This window comes from Micromesistius poutassou (genome assembly GCF_964030765.1).
Source record: "Micromesistius poutassou genome assembly, chromosome: 8".
Taxonomy (NCBI): Eukaryota; Metazoa; Chordata; class Actinopteri; order Gadiformes; family Gadidae; genus Micromesistius; species Micromesistius poutassou.
In genome coordinates, this window is record NC_140278.1 from 20,431,905 (window position 1) to 20,456,826 (window position 24,922).

Consider the following 24,922-nt stretch of genomic DNA (forward strand, 5'->3'; position numbering starts at 1 on the left):
GAAACTCCTTGGCATTCCAGATGGAGTCACGAACAGACAACACCAGCTGGGCGCTGGACTGCAGCGGGACGGCTCTGCAGTGGCAGCTCCTGCTCGCCAGATAAACAGACTAGCCTCACGTTCATTCATTGGACTTTGAGCTCATTTGCTGAACCTTAGTTTCCCTTGTATTTGCGCTGCCATTTTGTGTCCACCCATTTTGCCCCCTATTGCGGTCCTGACGGTCGCTGGGTTAAGGGACCCGCTCCTGTGTTTCTAGTCAAGGTTCCGGGAGGTCTCCCCCGTCCATTAGAGGCTCAGGGTTACGGTGTATTGTGTAACGTGGGGGGGCCCTTGATAATCCTCAGGCCCAGGGGCAGAAGGGGAACGCTGTTAGGAGACTTAATATCCGCTTGGGTTTGAAGACCAGGAGAAGCGAAACGGCGCGGTGTTGACTTTGTGCTCGTTGCTCGTTGGTTGTTGGGCCGTGTTTACCTCTGGAGCGGGTTCTTCCCTGAACAAACACACTCTGCCCGGGGTTGTGCCCGGTGTCACGTTCAAATCCAAGAGGACAGGTCTGAGTCAAAGGGTTGGATTCGGCGTCAGTAGTGGATGAATATCGTTTATGGAATAGTCATATAGCGTTCAAATCCCCCCCCCCCCCCCCCCCACACCTAAAAATGGAGGACAATATTTAGAGGCGCAAATGAATCCTTATTCAATCTCGACTCGAGAGTATGGAATAAGTTTGACGAGTGCAACCGTTTCCAATAAAACTTTACAGCATTTGGCAATTAGGACAAAAACAACCTCAATTTCACAATCACATTCACAATTTACTCTTGCGTCTTTTATGACCACATTCCAGCTTCCAACGCATTGAGCAAAGCAGGTTTTTTTCCCGGCAGTTGAGCTGGTATTCCGATCTCAGGACCGGTTCTTCCGACGGGAGTCGCCAGTGACAGTTACTGAGGGGAACCCCCCCCCCATGACAGCTACTGGAGCCGGCTCCAACCGCTCCCAACTCACTGTTGTTTCTGTTCGTCAATAACGTCTTCTAACACTTTTCCTCACACAGCAGTGTGAGGAAAGATAAGCCAGCATTATGTGAAATGAAATCTGCATCTGTGTGTGTGACGTTTATGGTATATCTTTAAGGGGGGGGGGGGGTTGCTGGCATCCACCTCCACTCCATTGGATATTTGCTCAGAGAACTGATGAGTTCCACCTGATTAGTTTCATATTCAGCCACTGAGCAGAGTGTCCCTGTACCGTACTCCAGTACGACTGCCCCCCCCCCCCCCCACTGTGCCGCTGGCCTGTGCTCACACTAGGGCGATCTCCACTGGGCCTGAGTACGGCTGCCTCTTGTACACACAGGTTAGCGTATCCGTGCGTGTGTGCGCGTGTCGGCTCATTAGCGTCTGTAGCGTGGCCTGAGCACACCTCTCTGAAGTGAACTGAGGCCACGGAGTTGAACTGTACTGGAGTACGGACGGCGTGCTCACACCAGCCCAACGATGTAGACTTCAGGGGGCAGACGTACTCGGGCAACGGGCTGGTGTGAGGGGCGCCCTAAGAAACCAAAATGTCATCCAACATCCAATCCTAAGACCTCAGGCCACTTTTTGATGAGATGGGATTCATTAACAATATCTGAAATCGGGGCTGGTGAGTGGACGGGTCTGAGGACCGAGACCAGAGGGAGACAGCCGCCACAGCTGGAGGTCATTATTCCAGATGTTAGACCGCCGCTGCACCCTGCTGTTCCCATTACCTTCAGATCCCAGGAACTAGACTAAGCAAAATAAAACGGCCGAGTCAGTTACCTACCCTCCCCCGGTCGGGTTTGGTTAAAGGATAAAAATATTCAGTGATATCCATTCAGATATCCACGTGAACCTCCTAAGATGGCGCGATTTGATTGGTTCGCTATCTCGGGATATTGGGCAATATCCCGAGATTGAGATCTCAAACACAAAAAGTGTAATCTTAGTTTATGTGTTCACGCGTAGTAAAACAATTATTCACCTCAGGCTCTGTAAATAGCGGGGGCTATTGCTCGCTATTTTTAATTGTTAAGTATACCGCCTCCCCCCCCCCCCCCCGCTCCCCCAATTAGGCAGGAAGTAACAATGAGTAAGGTTAGAGCGTTCTGCTCGTTCTGTCATCAGACTCATAACAGTTCTGTTCTGACGAGGGTAGATTCCATAACTGGATCAGCTGACCCCCGAGCACCGGGCTCAATGTGAGCCCGCTAGTTAGTTAGCAAGTTAACGAATGAGCTAGTTAGTTAGATGGCTAGTTTGTCTGTGTGTGTGTGTGTGTGTGTGTGTGTGTGTGTGTGTGCGTGCGTGTGTCTGTCTGTCTGTGTCTGTCTGTGTGTGTGTGTGTGTGTCTGTGTCTGTCTGTGTGTGTCTGTGTGTTTGCATGTGTCTGTCTCTCTGTCTGTCTGTCTGTGTCTCTCTGTCTGTCTGTCTGTGTGTGTGTGTGTGTGTGTGTGTGTGTGTGTGTGTGTGTGTCTGTCTGTCTGTCTGTCTGTGTGTGTCTGTGTGTTTGCATGTGTCTGTGTCTCTCTGTCTGTCTGGGTGTGTGTGCATGTGCGTGCGTGCGTGCGTGCATGCATGCGTGCGTGTGCGTGCGTGCGTGTGTGTGTGCGTGTGTGCGTGCGTGCGTGTGCGCGTGCGTGTGTGTGGAGGCCCCCCCTGACCGTCATGCCATGATCTCAGAACATAGGTTCTCCTTCAGACTTAAGTTCCACTGAGCAGCTGTGACCAGACCGATTCCCCCAAACCGGCAGTCGCCATGGCTACCACCAGCCCCCCCCCCCGCCCCCGCCCTCCTCCCGACCCAGATCACTTGAGCAGAGCTGGAGCCCTTTGAAACAGGTTCCCTCCTCCGCTGTCCGTCCGTCAGGTGTCGGGGAGGGATCAGATGTCCGCGGGGGGGGGGGGGGGGGGGGGGTCGCTGCCCGCAGTGTCACTGCGTTCCATTATCCCTCTCTCTCTCTCTCTCTCTCTCTCTCTCTTGCTCTCTCTCTCCCTGTTCCTGACACTCTGTGGTCTCTCTATCACTCTCTCTCTCTCTCTCCCACTCCACTTTCCCTGACAATCCTCTGTCTCTCTATCATGTTCCTCTGTCTGTCTTTATCGGCTCACACTTGCACAGAGAGAGCGAGAGGGAGAGAGAGAGATAGAGGGATAAAGAGGTAAAGAGAGAGAGTGGTGGAGAAAGAGAGAGAGGGATAAAGAGTAAGGAGGGGGAGAGTGAGAGGAGAGAGGGAGGGAGAGGCATAGCGGAGGAGAGAGAGAGAGAGAGGGCTTACTAAATTAGAGAGAGAGAGAGAGAGAGAGAGAGAGAGAGAGCCCGGTGCCCCTGTATGGGGGTGTAGGATGTTATCTGTCTCGTGCCCCCCCCCCCCCCCCCCCCCCCTCCATGGAATGCTCCCCCTGAAGATGGAGGAGTTCCAAAAGGGGGAGTGACGACGAGAGGAGAGAGAGACAGCAGAGGGAGAGAGAGCTAGAGAGAGTGTGGGAAAAGGGGGGGGGGGGGGTGGGGGGGGGGGGAGAGAGTATATATACATCCCAGAGAGCCCGGTGCTCCAACACACAGCTGGACTACTGGGTGCTGGGACTCTACTGGCTCCACTGGATATTTGATCAGAAAGCCGGTGAGTTTGTACCTGATTCTACTATTTTTTTACTTGTCAATTTCCCTAAATGATTGATATTTTTCTAGGATTCTCTAGGATTTATGAGGTTTTTTTTCTTTGCTGGCCTTGCGTGGGAACTGCCTATGCTCTGGGGAAATGTGAGCCTCTCATTTGAATAAAGGTTGTCTATCTACTGTTAACCTGTTTACATAGCACAATGAGAACAGTTTTGAGGCAAACATAAAGCAGGGATATGGACGTGAGGAGATGTTCTGTAGCTCAGGGTTTGTCTGGGAGAGCTCTCTCTCAAGGGTTGTTTTCTAACTTTTATGTGGTCAATAATTAGTCATTAGGGGTACACGGTGAAGCCGGCTGCTTTTGGTGCTCTGCATTTGTTCTGCATTTGTAATTTGGAGGAATTTGAACAGCAAAAGTCCAGGTTTTCTTACATGCGTAGTTGAGCAAGTGCCATGGAGGGACTCGCCTTTTTCTTTCTGACTTGAGGACCTTCTTTAATCTGGTCAAACGGTGAAGAACAAACGTTTTTTTTGGCCCAGGGAAGATAATTCCAAGACAAAACCAAGATAATTTCCCAGTAAGTATTGTATTTTGTATTATTGTGTTTTGTTTTTTTTTCATTTTTCCAATTACAATGCCCACCTCCCAAAAACTGCAAAAAAATGTATTCTGCTGTAAAAGTCTATCCTCCATTTTAAGATCACTTTGCCTCATCTCGTTGCGACCGACCGGCTTATGCAAGAACGTGAAAGAAAAAGCGGAATAGTTTTGTGATCGAACGAGGCAGATCTGATCAGTGATCAGCCCTCAAGCAGTCATGTAAAACGACACCATTGATTTCCTCACACTGCACCAATTACTGGTACACCCATTAAGACATACCAGTAGTGAAGAGAAAAAAAAAAGGGGCCCTCCGACACATCTGTATTGTTACGTTACACACAACTAAACACCAAGTTGTGCCTGCCACCTCGCATCGTGAACTTGATGACAGACGGGTGGACTGGGGCCTATAATGACAGAGGAAGTATGTTTCCTATTCCAGAACAAGTGTAGCGCTGGTGGTGGTGGTGGGGGAGGGGGTGGTGGCGGTGGGGGAGGGGGTGGTGGTGGTGGCGGCGGCGGCGGCGGTGGCCTCCACCCAGATATGGGTGTGCCGTTCCTCCTCTCCCTCTCCGAACTGGCAGTCAGATCCTCATAGAAGGATATCCGTGTGCTATCAGCTCTGCTGTGTGTGTGTTTGGCCTTTTGAGTGTGATAATGTAGACATCACCTGACGTGTGAATGACCCATATCTCCTCACACATGTGTGAACATCTGTGTTTGCTTTCGGGGTCCTTAACACAAATCCCAATAAGAGCCGCGGGGGGGCTGTGTTGCGTAACGCGAGAAGTGCTCGTCGAAGCCCAGAGCACACACACACACACACACGTCGAAGCCGGTTTGATGTTTGCTTTAATTGTCCCCGACGCAAAGGTCGGCCGTGGCGGCTGGTGCGTCGTCTACCTGGGCGGACTGCGCGTGTGTGTGTGTGTGTGTGTGTGTGGGAGGGGGGGACCCTCAGCTGGGAGTCCGTGTGTCACGGACAATGGGCGCCCCAGGGTGTGGCCTGTAACTGTAGGAGAGCGAGTTCAGACACGACTCGATCTGTTGGGATGTTTGGTTTGAGAGTTAACCGTCGTGTGAAAATGTCTGGCGATGATAAGCACTGGAGGCACGGGGCTAGTTGTGGTCGAACCTGAACGCAGACATGAAACAACAATGAGATCAATCAGTCAACACGATGGTGATGATGATGAGCTTTGAAACCGTTTGATTTGATTGTGTGTGTTCCCTCCCCCCTGTAGGCTCCAGCTGTTGTCTCTGGCCCGCTGAGGAGGAGGAGGAGGAGGAGAAGAAGAAGTGTGATTCAGGGGGATAGATTGTTGCGCGACCGAAGCTCCCAGGATGACCACCACCGTGGCCGATTGGCTGGTGGAGAACAAGGACAAGATCGAGCGCGGGGTGGAGATCATGGGCCAGGTGTCGGAGGTCCTGGCCTCCACCGTGGGCCAGCTCCACCCCATCCTGGAGGCCGTGTTCATGGCCTCCGCCGAGATCCTGGGCAACCCCGAGGGCAAGGAGGCGCGCTACCTGACGGAGCAGTTCGAGCAGGTCAACCTGAAGCTGGAGGGCCTCCAGGACGAGGTGGAGCAGATCGGCCGCGAGCTGCAGAGGTGCTCCATGAACAAGCAGAGCTTTGACCGCGAGGCCCAGATGCTCAGCCAGTACGAGAAGTTCCAGGACTTCATCAACGCCAAGCCCAAGTTCAAAGCCAAGAAGAAGGAGAAGTTCCTCAGCCACTACGAGAACACCGACGGCGACCTGAACCTGGACGCGCTCTACAACGCCGTGACGGGCAAGGACATCACGGGGACGCCCATGCTGGAGACGGTGGTCTCCGTGGAGGCCAGGGGCCGGCGGGCGGTGGAGGACTTCTGCGCCCGCCTCAAGAAGCTCTTTGTGGTGGGGATCTTCGCCGTCATGGGCCACGCCGCGCTGAAGGAGGGCGTGGTCGACCAGGCGATGGTGCAGAAGTGGCAGGGGCGCATGGAGGAGGTGGAGACCCTGATGAAGGCGGCGGTGGACGACTGCACCCAGAACTTTGCCGAGCAGGCCAAGACCGACACGGAGCACGAGCTCCTGGACAAGACGGGCAGCCTGGACCCGGACTTCATCAAACCCATCCTGGACTCCCTGGTGAAGAAGTACGACTGGATCAGCTGGTCGGTCCGCGTGCTGCGGGCCGAGGAGAAGAACCCGCTGTTCCACCTGCTGGCGGGCAAGAAGTTCAGCGGCTGGGGCGGAGGGGAGAACTATTTCGAGGCGAGGACCAAGAACAAGTTCATGGTGGAGGTGTCCTTCTGCGTGGCGCCGGCGGCCCTCGACCGGACCCGCATCCTGGAGGCCATCGAGGGGCAGAAGCTGAAGGGGAACATGGTGGACGTGGCCGCCACTCTGAGCGGGAACGTCCCGGACTGTCTGGTGCACACGGTCCACCCTCTGAAGGGAGTGGCGGAGGCAAACAACTTCCAGCCTGAGTGCTACTACTTTGTCAAACACAAAAAAGCCTTCGTCTGCATCCACCCCCTGTAGCTTCACGTCCCCTGGGTCCCCTGTAGCTTCACGTCCCCTGGGTCCCTGTAGCTTCACGTCCCCTGGGTCCCCTGTAGCTTCACGTCCCCTGGGTCCCCTGTAGCTTCACGTCCCCTGGGTCCCTGTAGCTTCACGTCCCCTGGGTCCCCTGTAGCTTCACACCCCCTGGGTCCCTGTACCTCCTGGGTCGCCTCGCTGCCAATTTGTCTTGAGAAAAGAAAAGCTTCAAATTCAAGTTCATGAACTGTTCATTCTTTTTTTTGTACAATGGATGTCTTTATTCGGACGCCGATGATGTTGAAATGTTGTTGTCTTGTGAGGGGTAGGAGATTTATGCAGTTTATCTTTTGTAGGCCAATCTTTGGGGTGTTAATAAGTAGCTTTGAACACAAGTTCGTCCATTTGTCCTTTGCACATATAAACAAAAAATGAATGAAGGCGGATCCGTTTCATCTGCCAAAATGATACTATATGATACTATATGACTATATGCATTTTATTTTCATTTGCAATAAATGTAATGACATTGGATGTGTCGGTGATTATCTTTCCTTTGCTCTATAAAATGCAGGGCTCAACCAGTAGATATCTCGAAATGACTTATTCACACTTTAATGACACATGTAGACTCACTCGTTAATGTGAACAGTGACATCGTACACAGAAATAGGCCTAGAGACATACAGTTGGCATGTGCAGCGCTGTTAGTAACATGGCGCATAAAGCAATGGGCGCTTGAGAGTTTTGTTTCCTCTGAATGGGAGTGACTCTGAGAAACATGACGCACCTCATGACCAATAGGCGCACACCCACCCTGGAACCGACGTCTCCAAACTTCCGCAAACTTTTGAGGTGAGTCTGATTGCCTTAAAAGTTGTATAATTCAAGTAAATATATGATTGCCCTGTCGCTTTGAGTTAACTTAACTTTTCTCTGAAAGACGTATAGGATAGTTTATAGGAAAAGAGCGATGGAAACGATGCGTCTCGATATGGAGGCTCATCGGGCCTACTTTCAAATGCGTATGCGATTCCCTCTAAATAGGCGAATAGCGCATACACATTGGCCTATATATATATATATATATATATATATATATATATAGTCATCGTTAACGTTCAAATGTATAGAAATAGATCGCTTTTATTGACGTTATGACGGTTAAAAACCCACTCCTTTAGTAATGGGCGTTGGTGGCCAACTTTATGACAAATAGCCGAGAAAAGCGCTCATGTTTTTCCGGAACGCACCCACCTCTCCAGCGTCTCCAGCGCTGACCGACGCGCGTCAACAGGCGAGGTTAACCCCGACATAAAGCCTCATCCGCAGTGTTAACCTGCGATGTTTGTTCAGCACACTGTCCCGGGATGACAAAACGATACAATTAGAGCCCTGGTAAACGAGCAGATCGATAGGGTTTCCATTAAGAGGGTGCATTAAGGGATCGTTGATGTCTCACGTCAGCTCTGGGCCGTGGTTTTGGCCCCAGGGCTGGAGGGTATATGTACCATAACCTCTCTGGTATGACTGTGTGCGAGTTCAAGACATCCTGTGTATACAGGATGTCTTGTTCGTATTAGTGTGATTTGATCATCAGCACTTTCCTGTGTCAATTATTGCTCGTGCTGTATGAATACATGCCGATCTTCCAGCCACACTGTGGATTATGTTGTGAATATATTTAATTAGAAATATCCGTCTCCTGGTGTCTGAAGTGTGTTCCTAATGTAAAGTGATCTTCAGATTCTCCCCCCCCTACACCTCCACCCCTCCTCTCTTGGCGTAACAGTACCAGTTCACTGCTTCCTACTCAAACTATGGGGGTGGAGGCAGAGAGAGAGAGAGAGACAGACAGAGGAAGAGAGAATAGATTAAAACTAGAGAAGAGAGACAGAGATGAGAAGTGAGTTCTCATCTGTATCTACATTACAACACACACACACACACACACACACACACACACACACACACACACACACACACACACACACACACCAGAAAACCACGTCTTTTCGGAAACAGGATCCTATCCGTTAGTTGTAATGTGATGTCAGCCCCTCAATATTTCGAGTCTTTTGCCTCGAACATGCGGAATCGACCGACCGTCCTAACAGCTAAAGTGCTGTTTCATCCTGTTAACGCTGTGGTTTACATTCCGTTTCTTCTTAACGTAAAAAAAAAAAGAGTCCTCCCCACGACTGAGAGGGCCCTGCTCTCTGAGCCCTGTCTGCGGGCCCTGAGGCACGGCGGACGACGTCTCACTGCAGTCGTCCTCGCAGACTCTGCAGAGGCTCAGCGGAACGCCGCCTAGGCAGCTGACCGAATGTTTTCCATTGTCCGGTTGCCGTGGTTACCCGCTGACTTGCGATGGAAAGCGCTGCCTTGCCCAGCGAGTTTATCCTCTTCCCCTTTCAATCATGCCCCCCCTCCTCCCTCCCCCCCCCCCTCTACCACGCACGCACGGGCGCACACACGGACACACACACACACACACACTGGCACACACACACACACACGGGCACACACACGCACACAAGCAGGCAAACGCACACACACACACACACGTATACACGCACACGCGGGCAAACACACACTCACACACACAGTGGACAAAATGTGTATTAATACAAAGGCAGGTGACCCGCGATACGCTATGACACTTAAACCTATTTCATTATCACATGACATATTACATCACATCACATGATCACAACACCATACATGGCATCGTTACAAAACATCATCAGATGCATTCTAAATGTAGTAATTTAACAGACTCTTTTATACTTCAGTCTTTTCTATTTTCTATATTTTAAACTAGCAGGTGCAGCAACTAAAGTTTCAGTGCTGCACCACCCTAGTTTCTAAACAACAGCTGGAGAAAGCGTTGAGTATCCATAGGAGTCGGACATACGGAGTAGATATCACATATCAAAGGGTGCGCATAACCCAACGACACATCACACGATCACATTAACACATCACCTTAGGTCACATGGTTTCCAACCACATGGTCCGCTCTCAGGCCACTCATCATGAGTACATGTGTCAGCATGGTGTCTGGTTCATGAGTACCATCCACGAGACTCCCGCACCCCCACATACACATCCCCAGATACACACGCCAAACCAACAGGTGTGTGTCTATCTCCCTTCTAGACACCTTTCTCCCTTCTAGACAGACACCAACACATTCCCAGATACACACACCTTTCTCCCTTCTAGACAGACACCAACATTCCCACATCGACGCACACCTATCTCCCTTTGCAGAAGTACACCAACATTCCCAGAAACAACTCGTTTTCCATCGGGTTCTGCACTGCAGTCTACAGTTCAGAATGCAGACGCTGGGGGTTTGAACCAGAAACCTTCGGGGCTGGGATTCAAGCCGTCCAAACGGCCACTAACGGCTACAGACGCCTCTCTGCATTCTAATGCATTCTGCCACCCAGACATTAATCACTGGGCTGACATCACCCGGAGTGGCCGCTCCGCTAGACGGAGATGCCAGATAAACCGCTAAACTCAAGGTCACAGCCCCACTGTGTCCTCCAGGCTGAGGACACGCTTGTCACGAGGAAATGTATTGGCTCCCATTTATTTGGAACGTGAGCTCCATAGTGAGCAGTGTTTTCAGAGCCGGGAAGTAATTTCTCTGATTGAGTTTAGTGAGTAAACAAGAAGGTTGTATATATAACCTCTACCCAAAAAACAATTTAAAATTATGTAGGAGCCAATTCCTTTTGTTCATTTAGTCTTTAGTCTTCAGTTTTGTTTGTGTGTGTTTGTTTTGTTAATTGATGTCTATGCTGTGTGTTCTCCGTCAGTGTGAGTCTTCATCTAAAGGTACTTGTTGGGACTCAAAGTGTTTTTGTTTCATTGTGTATATACATTCTGGTGTCGTCTTCTGCTTCTGTCGGCTTTCCGCATTCTGCTCTGTGCGACGTTAGCTGCTAGTTGCGGCTAGCTGCGGTGCTAGTGGCTCGTTGTGTTGTTAGCTGTCGTGTTAGTTAGCCGCTTTGTGCTGCTGTAAACGACAAGGCGCAGTGTTAGTGGCTAGTGTTAGCAGCTAGCTGCTTGGTGTTGGCTGGTGTTGGCTGACACCGTGGGCCCTTGAGGAGGGCCTCTGAGAGATAACAGAGCTGTGGAGGGGGGAGGGGGTTGTAGCTACCCCCCCCCCCCCCTTGTGTTTGCTATGCTTCAAGGAACTCAAATTCACAACAAACCGATGGACTCACAGCATATCTCTGCTGAAACTGAAGGGCTTTCTAGAAAAGAGGTTTATACCTTTCAAACCCAGACACCATTCAGTGCTTTTTCATAATTTTAAAGATATTTAAAGGACAATCATACTGAAAATCAAACATTAAAGAGAAATGTAAAATATTGCATAACAATGTACAATCCTAAATAAAAAGCTTTGACAGATATTAGTATAGTAGTATAGTACATAGTGTATTAGTGAATACTGATGTAATACTATACCGTGATAATAGATTGTAAAAAAGAAGTCCTTTTACATAATCTCAGCTGTATGACGTCATGTTGTATTATGTTATTGGCCAATAGAAATGTGTCCTATTCATGTGAAACTGCCCCTACTGGTCTTTCCTCACAGCACATGGTTGAGTCATTGCTCATGGGGTGTGTCACAATCCCAGCAGCCTTAGAGTTTTTGTTCCACTTAAACTCAGCTGCTGTTGCCTCTCTCCTCTCTTATCAGTGTTCCCCTGGGTGGTGAGCAGCACAAGAGAGCCCGGTTCACCTGAAAACACACTCCCTGTAAGTACAACAAGGACAGTTGAGTTTGTGAATGCATAGAATAACTCTGTTAGCTTTGTGTGGTTGTCAGGACATGTTTCCACCTTGTTCCCTCTGATCCTTAACTTTGTAGTCAACCTTTTGTACTTCTATCAGGGTTTGGTGTTCATTATTCATCTAGAACGTCCTTCTCTTTGTTGTCAGGCTCTTTTCAAACGCCTTGAATTTGAGACAGAGATGGCGGCCAACCTACAGAAGCTGGTGGCGGACAAGAAGGACATGGTGGAGACGGTCATGGAGGTGTTTGAGCAGGGCGCCGAGGTGGTGGCCAGCATGGCCGGCGACCTCTTCCCCATCTTCTCCCTCGCCGCGCCTTTGGTGAAGCTGGCTCTGGACAACGTGGAGAGCAAGGAGGCCGCCTTCATGGCGGACCAGTTCAAGAAGGTCCGGGAGCGCCTGGAGGTGGTGACGGAGCAGATCCAGCGCATCAACGACGAGATCAAGAAGAGCGGAGCGGACGCCGCCTACTTCTCCGTGGAGGAGAACATCAGCAACCAGTTCCGGAAGTACATGGACATCCTCAACGCCAAGCCCAAGTTCCGCGAGGTGAAGAAGAAGACTTTCCTGGAGCACTTTGTCAGGTCGGGCGGGGACAAGAACCTCCAAACCCTCTACAACGCCGTGACCGGGGACAACTTCTCAGGGGAGTCGGTGCTCGCGATCACACTCAACTACAATGAGAAGAGCCGCCGGGTGATGGAGGACTTCTGCGCCAGGCTGAAGAAGCTCTTCTGCATCGGCATCATCGCCCTGATGGGCTACACCGTCCTGAAGGACTTGGGCGACGAAGACGAGATCCTCAGCGACTGGCGCGAGAAGATGAAGGATGTGCAGGGCAAGATGCACGCCGTCATTGAAGACTGCATCGTCAGCTTCCCCAATCAGGCCGAGACGGACTGTCGCCGATATGTCAGAGACCACTCTGAGATGACCAACCAGCAGCTGGCAGACGCCCTCAAAGACCAGCTGAAGAACAAGTATGACTGGGTGTTCTGGTCAGTGCGCATATTCAAGACCCCAACGGGCATGTTCGCCCCGAAGGTCTTCCACTGCCCGACCGGAAAGAGCCGCTTCAAGGTGTCGTCCCCGGACGAGAAGCTGAACATCATGGTGTCCTACAGCGCCTCGCCAGAACCCGTTGACAAGCTCCGCATCCAGGCGCTCATCCTGAGCCACAAGAAAAACTCGGTGGTGGGCGTGGCGGAGATGCTCTTTGAGACCCTCCCCGGTTCCTCCATGGTCCACACGGTGAAGACCTCCAGAGATCTGGTCTGCTCCTGGAGCTTCACTCCGGAGCTGCACTACTGGGATGAGCACGATAAGTTGTCTGTGTGCGTTCACTCTGCGTGACGCACCTACGGCTGAGGGGATTAGGTCGCAGGTTCAAGGCCTGCTTTAGCCGGATGAGTTTTGCACACACTCTGACATTGCCAAAGACGATCACTGCTTTATGATACAGAGTCGTTTTGCGCGTTTGACGTTAACGAGTTTGTTGTCTTTCTACATATCTTTTCTACATGTATTACAAACAAGCACACTATATTGCCTTGACTCAATAATGTCCATCTCAGCTACAGGTATTTCCTACACAGGCTAGATGCTGCCACGTCAAAATGCAATATAATCAAAAACAATATTTCAATATTTCTGGGTCTTTCATAATTTGTAGTGAAATTAGACAATTTGTCTAATTAGACAAAGTCTAATTTCATTACAAATTCTGACCCAGAGAGACCCAGATGAATATTGTTTGAGTAATGATACAGTCTTTCTACCATAATATATTGGTAATTGCCATGCAAGGTTATTTAATGTTGCTTTTAAAGTTTTCCTTGAGCAGAAGTGCTTTCAGCATAGTCATCACTAGACTAGAGGGACGAAGAGAAGGCGGTCTTGTTTTACAGGGGAGAGGACATGCAAGCAATTCATCCATCATCTTTACGCAATCATTCAGATGTATGTCTTTCTGGTGGGTGGTCAGGAGGGCACCAGTCTGTGCGGGGACATGCCCAGGCTGACATCTAGGTCATAGTTCTTGGTGTTTAAGTGCCACTTTTAAAATAAACTGAAACTGCAACCCAGGAACATATTTTCAAGGCCTCCGATCTGTTTTGTCATCCATTGCCGAAATCATGCAGTAACTTTATACTGTCAGTTTATGGTGTTCAAAGTGGGATATTTCCGTTGGTCATTTAAATATAACCCGGGTGGAAAGAAGGACATATACATATAAACATTTTTGTCTCAAATGTGCTATTAATTTGTACTGCATTTGTTGTTTTTATACGCTTTTAAAGTTTAATAACCACTAAACCCATTCCCAGTCTGAATAACTTTTTCTGTATGATAATATTCATATTTTCATAAAGAGAAATATTATTAAGTAACCTAACCTGTTTCTGAATGATTTATTTTGAAGATGACAGATAATCAATGAGGATGTGTAACCATTTAGCCTTGAACACAACTCAATATATGTTTCAACCGTCCAAATAAAAACAATGTACAAATCATTCTGTAGTCGTTGCTGATAATGTTGATTTTTTTTTCACTGGCGGCCATCTTGCCAGTTAGCTCGCTCACCCATAACATTGTGTTGGTAGTGGTACATGTACTTTTTAAATAACCATAACTTGCTCAATTTTTTTAAGAAGTAACGAGCAAACACTACATTTTAAAAGTAACTTCCCCAACTCTGGTCTCCGTGGACCGCTCTCTGCTCAAACAGGTAACGGCTTTTTCGTGATGCAGGCGTCGACTAGCTTAGCATCCTGGAGGCTGTTACTTTTCGACGTCATGCCTCAGGGACACCCATATATATATATATATAGGCTACTGACTAGATATCATAGATATATATACTGACTAGAAATAGATATATATATATCGATATATATACTGACTAGATATCGCCTGAGCTGCGCTGTTCAGTGGAACATACGTCAATGCCGCTGCCATCTTGCCGCGGGGTAACCATGGTAACCACCCACCTGAATGAATGTCGATGAGACAGAAGTCCTTTCCCAGTCTAAATCACTCTAAAACGCTTTTTTAAGGAAATCTTCAATCGGGTCGGGTCAAACGTGTGTCTGGTAATGCTAGTAAAAATAAATTAATAATACTTTTTTTTTTCTTTTACTATCATTACACGTCTGGCCTATGTCAGAAACCAACCCGCTTGAATATTGCCTTAAAACAAGGCGTTTTAGAGTGATTTAGACCGGGAAAGGACCTCTGCCCCATCGACGTTCATTCATTCAGGGGGGTGGTTACCCCGCGGCAAGATGGCGGCATTGTTGACGCATGCTTACATGCCGAATGCGACCTCTAGTCAGTATATCTATATCTATGGGGGCCACCGCCGGCGAGGTGGTTTGGATGTGTGGTGGAGCTCTGTCTGGGCAGCGGTTCACTGCGGCCTCCCAGAGGGGTTCAGCTTCTCTGGACACTTGTATCATAACACCACGGTGAGTGCGGATGTGGGGGGGGGCTCAGTCTGGGCATCGGTTTCTTCTGATGTCCGCCTCCGAGGTAGGGTTAGCTTCTCACCACAACGCCACGGTGCGTGGCGCATTTGATACATAACATCGCTTCGTCTTTATAATGCTCATACACAACTGTACTAAATATGTATCACAACGTTTCCGTGGGACCCTAACATTCTCCTAACTTCCTTCCTATAACTTTTTTTTAATCAGATAGTGTTTGAATTCCAGATGAACGAGAGGGTTCACTGTCTCTTTAAGAGACGCTCTCTTCTGCTCACCTTGCGAGGAAGGCTTCAAGTTCGGCGTTTGAGTCCGAAGTACCACAAGTGGGTCGAACCATTCAGCGTCCTATGAGGAACTACGTGATACACGGTGATAGACAGATAGTTCATCCAATAACCCAAGTATTTTCGGAAAGGGCCCGCCCCTCTCCAAACAGTCTCCAGGGACGTATCTGTTCAATAAACTATCCGCCACTCTCCTGCGTTAACCTCCATGCATCAACACTGAGCGAGGCAGTAAGCTTTGCGTCGTGGTACTTTGGTAACAGGGGAAACGGATTCAACTGATGTTAAAGAGGAAAGCAGTGCTCCAGCCTGTTGGTCTGGAAACGTCAGTGTGTGATTATGTGGTTGTTGCCTCTGTAATTTTCTTCTATTTTGGGTGTCGCAAATCTTTCGTTCTGTTTCACCGCCGGAATGAACCAACAAACAAAATAGAAAATAGAAACTGCGTGTTCATATTTCTTTTTAGTTCGCCTTGTTTCCTGATTCGTCAATTAGCGGCAAGAACGAACATCTAAAATATTAAATTGTATTCATTAATGAAGTTCAATCTTTCTTTTTTACATATTTCCTTAATAAGGAAATATGTAAAGTTAGAAAGTGTGGAACTAAGTTTATGTAGTGTGCGAGGGATTTAGTCTAAGTTTCACTGTACATCACACATGATGCACGTTGTCATATTGTGACATCTGGATACTGACAGATGATCAGTCCCATCAATAACACGATGGTTGTGTCCCTGTGCTCTCAGCCTCCCATCCAGTTAATAACGTTTGGAGCAGAACAGGATAAGTGGTAACTATGGCAACGGTAGGTATGATGCATTGAAATGGAGTCAAATCAAATTTACTTATCGGGAGCTTTTTTGCGTTTTTTGCGAGTTCAGCCTCTCTGTCCTTGACAGAGAAGAATCAAAGGCACAGTAATCTGCTTTCACGTAGAGGGAAGACACAAAATCGTATTTCTAGGATAAATGGTCTGTGTGTTTCTGTGTGTGTGTGTGTGTGTGTGTGTGTGTGTGTGTGTGTGTGTGTGTGTGTGTGTGTGTGTGTGTGTGTGTGTGTGTGTGTGTGTGTGTGTGTGTGTGTGTGTGTGTGTGTGTTATTTCCTTGCCCATAGGCACAAGTCGCCTCTTGCTGTCTGGTTTTCATCTCTAACATTCTCCTTTCAGTGAAAACACTGCATGTCTCATTCATTTTTTAGAAATTCACCAAAATTAGGGTGATGTTATCTTAACACAATCTTAACACAATCCCAAAATAATTTAATTAAATGCAGCGTTACAGACTGTCATCCCATTACTGCCTCACATACACTTTATTCCCTTTCTATTACTTTATTCCAGTGCCTCGAAAATGGGTTTAATACATTTAACAGGAACCTCTTATTTATTTTATTTTCCTTTATTTAACAGTTTACATTTCATAGAATGCGTCTCACAACACCACAGTGAAAGCAGCCCCCCCATCCATCCATCCATCTAGTGCTGGGGTACAGCCTGCAGGACCGGTCAATCCGGCCAATTTACTGTTTCAAACTGCACCATCAACATCAGAGTGGTCCTACGAAAAAACACACAAGAAAAACAGGTATGTCAAGTCGATTAAATATCTAATCTTTGAGGTGGAGTTTGGTGTGTCTGAAAGCTGGTTTAAGCAGCCTCACCTGGCCCCGGGTCTGACTGACTCATCGGGGGGCTGGGTGAGGCTGCACACGTGTGGGGGCATTGGCCTAATCAAGGCACACGCGATAAACCATCCATCACCAGACACGCTCAAGGGACAGAGCTTGCATGTTGCATGTTCCCCTCTGGCTGAAACGTCTCGCAAACTGGCCAATAAGCTGGTTTGCAACCACTAAGGTGGTGTGTGTGGAAGGGTCAAAGTAGTTCCCCAAATAACCTGGGCAGTGCTGGACGTCACACGAGGCAACTAGGCCCCTAGTCTCACATATCAGGCTTCAGAGAAACAGAAAGTCAGGCGGACAGCAGGGGCTTTCACTTTCTTTCGCCTCATATTTGTTCCGACCATTCATGTCGCCGGAGGCGGGGCTCCAGAGTGTCATTGGGCCGTCAGTTGGAGCCATGCTCCAGCTATGAGGTCACCGTGGTCCAGACCTCGTCATTTTTGTAGAGATTTTATTACCTTTTTTACCTAGATACTGTAACTGTAATCAGCAGTTGAGAACTTCTCTGAGATGAGTAAATGCTTCATTCAGTTTAGACTGTTTAACTCCATGTCACTTTGTGTCTGCCAATTTGTGTCATTTGTGGTTTGTGCACCAGCCAAGCACAACCACCCCCCCCCCCCCCCCCCAACAAAACTGAACCTCCGCCCGCAATTGAAGCCGCAACCTCACTATTTTTGGTTAAAAAAAGGTGTCTGTTAAGGATACGGTTCCACACCGTCTACACTGTAGGCCGCTGTAGGAATACACCTATTCAAATACCCTTATGAGAGCTTCATTGACTCATGTAAATGACTTTTCTCTGGAATATCTCTGTTACGTAACAGGGAGCAGGGCGCTACTGCGCCCCCTGCAGTGCTGGTTTCTCCCTGCAGCATTTTGCAGTAACAGAGTAGGACTGGATCCTATATTAGACCCCTGATTTAGGGGACTAGACGACCCCTAACCATTCAGAAGATCACTGCTCTAAACTGACTTCGACTTGCAAGAAGTCCCTGTGAAAAAGAGAGGAAGTGTCGATTAGTGTGTGTAGTGTGCACACAGCAAACAGCGGTTCAAAAGTAATATCATACATATTTATATATATTTTTCATATTTATATATACTTCATTTATCATTTTGATGTGTTTAATATTTCTCTTGTGGCACAAAGACATCCTCAGACACACTTAACAGCATCGCAGGTTAAAAGGTCATGTGACCTGATCCACCATGACTTCTAGAACTTTCCAAACTTCCGAAATCCTCCCCCCTCTTCCCAGCGACAGACCGAGCGTGTTCCCAGCCCAGCAGTGAGCGAGCTCAGGTTGAGGATGGGGTCGAGGAGGTGGTGGGGCGTGCGAGCAGCACAATGTATCTTTATGGTGAGGACCACCGTTTTTGCGGCCTCGTGATGTTTTTCCTGCGTTCCTGAGGCGGTCACCTGATGGTTTCGGACTCAGTGCGAGGCTGTGTGGAATAATCTTTTTCACGGGAGAGTTAATGTGTCGTGATTAAAAACATGTCTTCGCCAATTCCTGGGTTTGGGTGGTCAGCCCCTTTCTCAGCGGCACCTCCATCATGTGGGGAGAGGTGGGAGGAGGCGGTAGACCTCTATCACGCCTCTGTCTCTGGCCTCGTACCCACAAGACTTGCATGTTCTCCACCGTTTAAGAAGTGTTGCTTCATCCGGCACAAATGACAAATAAGGAAGGAGTTGCTCTATGGTGGCCGGCAGCGTCCAATCAGTTAGAATTATATGGAATCAAGCTTTTTAAACATCCTTCCATCAACATCCTTCCACCAAATAATCCATCCATCCTTCTAACCGTCAAAACCACCCAACCATCTATCCATCCAGCCATCTTTAATTAAACATCCATCCACCTCCTCATCCATCCATCCATCCATCTTGACGGCTATTTAATCATAATCTTGCTTTCCATCCATCCAACCATGTATATAAATTATGTATCATATCTATACGTTTATCTTATATGTACATATTCATATTCGTTAATGTTACATATGAGATATGATACATCATGAATGGAATATGATGTAAAAAATGGAAGGCTTCATCTTATGAATAGCTTTAGTGTGAGCTAGCCTTAAACCCGTAATGCAATAGCTGGGGACTCAAGCTTCAGTTTCCTTTGATGGCTAACTAGAAACACATGGGCAGAAGGCATTGGCATTTACGACTGTAGACTTCAAACAACTCATTTCCCCTGCCCACGCCCGTGCCCCTGCAGCTCAGTTATTTACCCATGATACACCTGTCCTCAGCTGCCCCTGTGTTTACATTCCAGCCGTGCAAGTCCTCCCCAGTCTCCGTGAGATATGAAGGCCTCGACGTGTCCCTGTGCAGCTCTGACAGGCACCTGAAGACGGCCCCAGATTATCTGTTGTGTGGACGTTGGTTGCGTGCGTGCGTGCGTGCGTGTTTGTGTGTATGTGCGTGTGCTGTAAACAGAGTCTGAGTCAGACGATGCCACATGTTGAAAACCTCTTCCTCAGTGGTTTCCAGGAGACCAAAGAAAACTGAACCATCATCACTCAACCTTGAGGCCGGAATAACAGCGGGACAGGAAGACGGGGAAGGGGACGGACAGCCCAGTAGGGGCTTTTGGTCAACCTTTTTGAGGACGTGTGTTCTGATAGAGGTGTTGTTCCAGAGCAAATTATGATATCTACCCTATCTATTAAATAATGTTTGTGCGTTGTAATTTGATGCCTATTATTTGCTATGTAGTATTGTAGTGAAGTGTGAGAATAGGGAATCATTATTATTTTATTATAGTACATTATAAGTACTGATTAGTCACACAAAGTGAGAAAGCCTATCACTCTATCTATCTATATCACTCTATCTATCTATCACTATCTATCACTATCTATCTATCTATATCACTCTATCTATCACTCTATCTATCTATCTATATCACTCTATCTATCACTCTATCTATCGATCACTCTATCTATCTATCACTCTATCTATCTATATCACTCTATCTATCACTCTATCTATCGATCACTTTCTATCTGTCTGTCTGTCTGTCTGTCTGTCACTATCTATCTATCGTGTGTCTTATGGCATTGTGCAACAAGATATTCAACCTGAGTAAACACATTCAATTACTGGTGAAGTGGGTGAAAACATGCTCAACTTGTTTTACTAATTGTTACTATAGGCCTACATCCCCAGTGACAGGTTCTGAGTGATTTGTACGTGCACAGGTGTATTTATGTTGAACCTTGCCAAATGCTCGGGGAATTCATTGGAAGTGTCAGGTGCTTTGTTATTTTTAACTGTCTATCAACGGTTTCCTCAATTGTTTCCATGGAGACCCAACAAATTAATCAATCATCTCTCACTCAACCTCAAAGCCAGAAAAACAGGGCAGACACGGCGGTAGGGCCAGGGAGGACACCTTTAGGTCACATGATGACTAAAATACTATAAATATCATTTGTATCAGGAGCCATGCCCAGCACAGACCATTACTACCTTTATGTTTTTGTTATGCGGTTCATAACGTTGGAATAGCCTCAGCTTTGGTCTGGTGATCCGTGTACAGACTTGCATCACTGTACTTCAAAAGGTTCTCAATCGATCGCTGTAGCCCCCCTATGGTCCTATTAGTTTGACCATCAGCCTGGTTACCATTGAACTATGTTTCTTTAAGTACACCAAGTTTGTAGATGATTAACCTAAGTTAGCCCCACCTTTAGGCAGCTTAAGGTGATTTGGCTGATTTTGCCATCGGGCGGCCATCTTGTTGCAGGTGATGGCTTCCTGAGGAACTTTTGTTCTTTGTGAGGAGAGAAAAATGTCTAGTAAGTTTCGTGGTGAAAAGTGAAAGTTAGCATTTTTAGGCGATTGCCCTCTGGCGCCCTCTATGTCCCAATCTGGATCAAGTCTTGTTCCGAATTTTACCTTGAACAAGTTTGGAATTGGACTCAAGATCATGGGTGTCCATCATGATGTCGATACAGTATGAGCATTTAAGACTATACGCCATTTTAAACACTCTAGCTCCTGGGGGCTATGTTTTTTGTGTTCAGACTTCACTTCTAGTCATAGATGGAAGATAGTCCTCTATAGATGGTAGCTCCTTAATTATTTTCATCTAAGAAAAAAAAATAAACTAGGATCCAGGCCTACTCTTTTCTGTTTTTCACCAAATTCAAAATTGCGGAAAATATATCAAGACGGAATTCATAGGTTCATGAGGCAAAGTTATTCACCATGATGAGACACATATGAGGGCAAAGTTTCAAGACCCTAGTCAAAGTGGGTCAGGAGAAATGCTTCTTCAAAGTTTGTATTTTTTAAAGATTGCTATAGCGCCACCTTTGGCCCAATCAGTGTAATTGATTTTCTGTGGCCAAAACCAATTACACCAAAGGTGGCGCTATAGCATCTTCCGAAAATAGACTCAGGTGGCTGTACTCTCCCTCTACAGCCGCATGAAGCTTCATAAAAAGCGACACCGTGGTTTTGGCCGGGATGGGTTTTTGGCAGAACAATATTATAGGCCTACAACTAACAATAGTAGGCCTACTGCCCTGTAGTTCTTCTGAACATTGCAAAAATGGAAGAAAAAAAAGAAGAAGATTCAGTGCAAGTGTCAGGTGTTTTGTTATTTACAACTGTATTGGGATGACAGCTTGACACATGTTTTCGACACCGTTTCGTTCAAGTCTCATTGCAACAAGGAACTTGCTCTGCAAATCGGAATAGGCCTACTGTCAGATCAACCATTAACTCATCAGTCGTCATTCAGCCAGAGTCAAATCAGTAAGCCAGTCAGCCAGAGTTCGCTGTATAGGCCACTAGTCGTATTGCTTGGACTCAAGATAGACCTTGACGTCTATTGACATTCTTAGGTTTAAAGGTCCTTGAATGAAGCATAATCATCGGCATAATGCAAAATGTCAGTCAAGGCCGGAGTATTGCCTAATTTTATTGTCCTACTCATGCAAATGTATGTTGACTTGTGTCAGCTCCATAAGTTGTACCTTAAACTGACATCTTTCATTATACAACGTGAAAACAGCATATTCACTTAACTATTACTACATGCACTAACTGATATCGAATGGAATCAGCACCATCTAGTGGAGGGAAGTATTAAGCACTGTCTTCTCCAAATAATGTATTTGGTCGTTTGGGACACATGAATAATGTAGGCCTATCAGAACAAATCCCTAAACGCGGAAAATATTTCGTTCAGACATAAAAGTATCGATTTTGCAAGATGCAGAATTGTAGATTACATTAGGCCTACCCATAGTTACCCAGAGCCTATAGCCGACCAATTAGGCTTCAGAAAACACTTTTAGTAATTGCCTACATCTCCTATTAAAAAGAGAACATATACTTTAGAGTCACTGTGTTCCAAGCAGTGCATTGGTTGAATCCAGTGATGTGTGTTTGCTTTGGTTCCTCCTCCTATCCCCCTGCATCTGGTCATCGCGACTACGCTCACCTAATCTCAAAATAGCAGAACGTAGCATCACCTACTCCTCTCTGCCGTGGTCGTTTCCATGGTTACGTAAAGATCAGCATCACATCAGTGGGCATCGCATCGTTCTCAGGACAAATAAAGCATAGTTGTAACTCTACTATTGACCGCACGGGGGCAGTAGACCACCGACTGTCTGACCGTTTCGTCTCCCCGGTGCGGGACCAGTAACGCGCGTGCCGGCCGGGCCATGTGCACGCACGTAAGCGCATACACGCACACACACACTGCACACTGCACCCACTTTTTGGGAGCAATAATTGAACTTACTGTCATGTTCAAACCCCATTGTGAAGTCCATGTCACCACATGTTGAACGCGCATTTTCTTTGGAGGTCACCGCGTCTGTTGGTCTGTTGGTTCTGCCTCACAAGATGGCGCCCGGTGTGACGTCACTTTCCTCAAAATCCAAAGCGACTTACAATAAGTGCATTTGTCAGAAGAAAGAGAAACAACGATATATCTCTGTGGGTACAGTAAGGATGTTCATAGAAGCAAGCGCCAAGTAGGCTACTAACCCATCACTAGGTTAACCCATTCCCCGAATACACAACAGAGATAGCGAGGGTAAGATGCTAGAAAAGGCGAAGTACTATTTTTAAGCGCCAGGGGGGCGGTACCATGCTGCAGTCACCCTCTGACCTTAACGTCGAGCACATCTGTATGCGGTGCGGCCCGCTTCCGGGTCTCGCTGCCGGTCGATGCGGCTTGATCCGAGGAAACAGATCAAGGGTTTACAAGCTCGGGGAGAGAGGGCCCATCGATCGAGGGCCGAGGCAGCTCCGACGGATCAATGCTCGTACTACAAACACAATGAAAGCGTCCGCACCTCAATGGGAGACGGGGAATCTGATTACCGCGCTGCCAACAGGGATCACCGTTCCTCATGCGGTCCCCGGTCCCCCCGGCTCTGAACTCTTTTCAACAGCAGAAGAATGGAGGTTTGGTGTTGGGCAGCGGAGCCATCGCCATACCGACAGTCTTCGTGTAATGCTCAATATTCATGCTTAAATGCAGACCTTATTCTCAAAGTCCTAGTTCAGATTCATACTCATAACCGTAAGTCACCGACCAACCAGATGATGTTTTGTCTTGGAACCAGGAGCCACCTGGTTAATGACCACATAATTTACCTAATCTTATTCTAATCTTCTTCTTATTTCTATTAACTATCATTAAAGTATTCATGTTACTTCACCAATTAACATTATGTAGTCATATGTATTCATGTTCTGTGGTAATCCTAATAAATACTATGAGAGAGAGAGAGAGGGAGATAGAGAGAGAAGAGAAAGAGGTAGAGAGCGAGTGAGAGAACGAGAGGTAGAGAGAGAGAGAGAGGGGGCGATGTGAGAACAAGAGAGAGAGAGTGAGAGGTAGAGGTAGAGAGAGAGCAAGAGGTAGAGAGAGAGAGGTAAACGATGCTGGAAAGAGCTCACATTTTACTGAACGGATCAATACTCAAATTACAACCTTAATTCACTAATGGTTCTGTGGAGGATCTATTTAGAATAGGTCTGAGAGAAGGCCAACCTCTGGAGTATTCCGGTTCACCATCTCTCCCCCCCCCCCCTGCCTGTCTGTCTGTCTGTCTCTCACTCCTGATCACACCCTGGTGAGAGCTGTCTGTCTGTCTCCAGCCCCCAACACACTGTGGGTCTGACTAACTCGCAGCGTTTGGACCAAACCGTTTAAAGGGCTCTAAATAGGGTCTGCTCCACTCAGAAAAAACAGGGAACTCGTTCCTTTGTCATTTTCTTTTTTTTGCGCACTTCTGCTATATTTGTTGCTGACGCACGCATAACAACCCCCAGTGTGATGAAGGCTCAGAACGGCTGACTGTGGGTCAGCTCGTGGCTCTTCCCTCCTGCTACTCTTTTCCTTCTCTTCAGGGATAATCTCCCTCATGACGTCTTAGTGTCATTAAGCCGTACTGGCCATTGGCCGTGCGTCACGCCAACATTGTAAAGGCTCAGAAAAAAAGTGTATATATTGTGTATAAACAACACATATATTACATTTACAGTTTAATAACACCTATATTAGTAGGCTATAATAGTGTGTGTGTGTGTGTGTGTGTGTGTTAACATCCATACCCCAGCATGCACTCGGTGGGAGACACAACGCGTTTATTTTCATTTCATTTTTCTAAATCTAAAAAAAACATTAAACAAACCCAAATACAAACCCTTCAACAAAAAACAAATTCAAATACGAAGAAACAACCTACACCAAAAACCAAAACCTCAGACTAAACTAAAAATGGAACCCTAAAACCAAAAACCTAAACCTAATCTAACGTTTGTAAGACATCTATTTGAGGTTTATTATATTGTCTATATTTTG

The 24,922-nt window shown here is 47.3% G+C and overlaps 2 protein-coding genes across 3 annotated transcripts; both read left to right on the plus strand.

Moving 5' to 3' along the window:
- Positions 1-3,607: 3,607 nt before the first annotated feature.
- rpz4 (rapunzel 4) lies at positions 3,608-14,115 on the plus strand. 2 transcript variants are annotated; one of them, XM_084471539.1, is made up of 3 exons: positions 3,608-3,649; positions 11,511-11,569; positions 11,753-14,115. In XM_084471539.1, the coding sequence occupies exon 3, from the start codon at positions 11,786-11,788 to the stop codon at positions 12,956-12,958; it is 1,173 nt and encodes a 390-aa protein (XP_084327665.1). In that variant the 5' UTR covers positions 3,608-3,649; positions 11,511-11,569; positions 11,753-11,785; the 3' UTR covers positions 12,959-14,115. The 2 variants fall into 2 exon arrangements, with proteins under 2 accessions (XP_084327665.1, XP_084327664.1); XM_084471538.1 differs by lacking the exon at positions 3,608-3,649 and adding an exon at positions 7,584-7,636.
- On the plus strand, positions 3,616-7,313 carry rpz5 (rapunzel 5). The gene is made up of 2 exons (XM_084471537.1): positions 3,616-3,649; positions 5,497-7,313. Exon 2 carries the CDS (start codon positions 5,597-5,599, stop codon positions 6,782-6,784), a length of 1,188 nt encoding a protein of 395 aa, XP_084327663.1. The 5' UTR covers positions 3,616-3,649; positions 5,497-5,596; the 3' UTR covers positions 6,785-7,313.
- Positions 14,116-24,922: the final 10,807 nt, after the last annotated feature.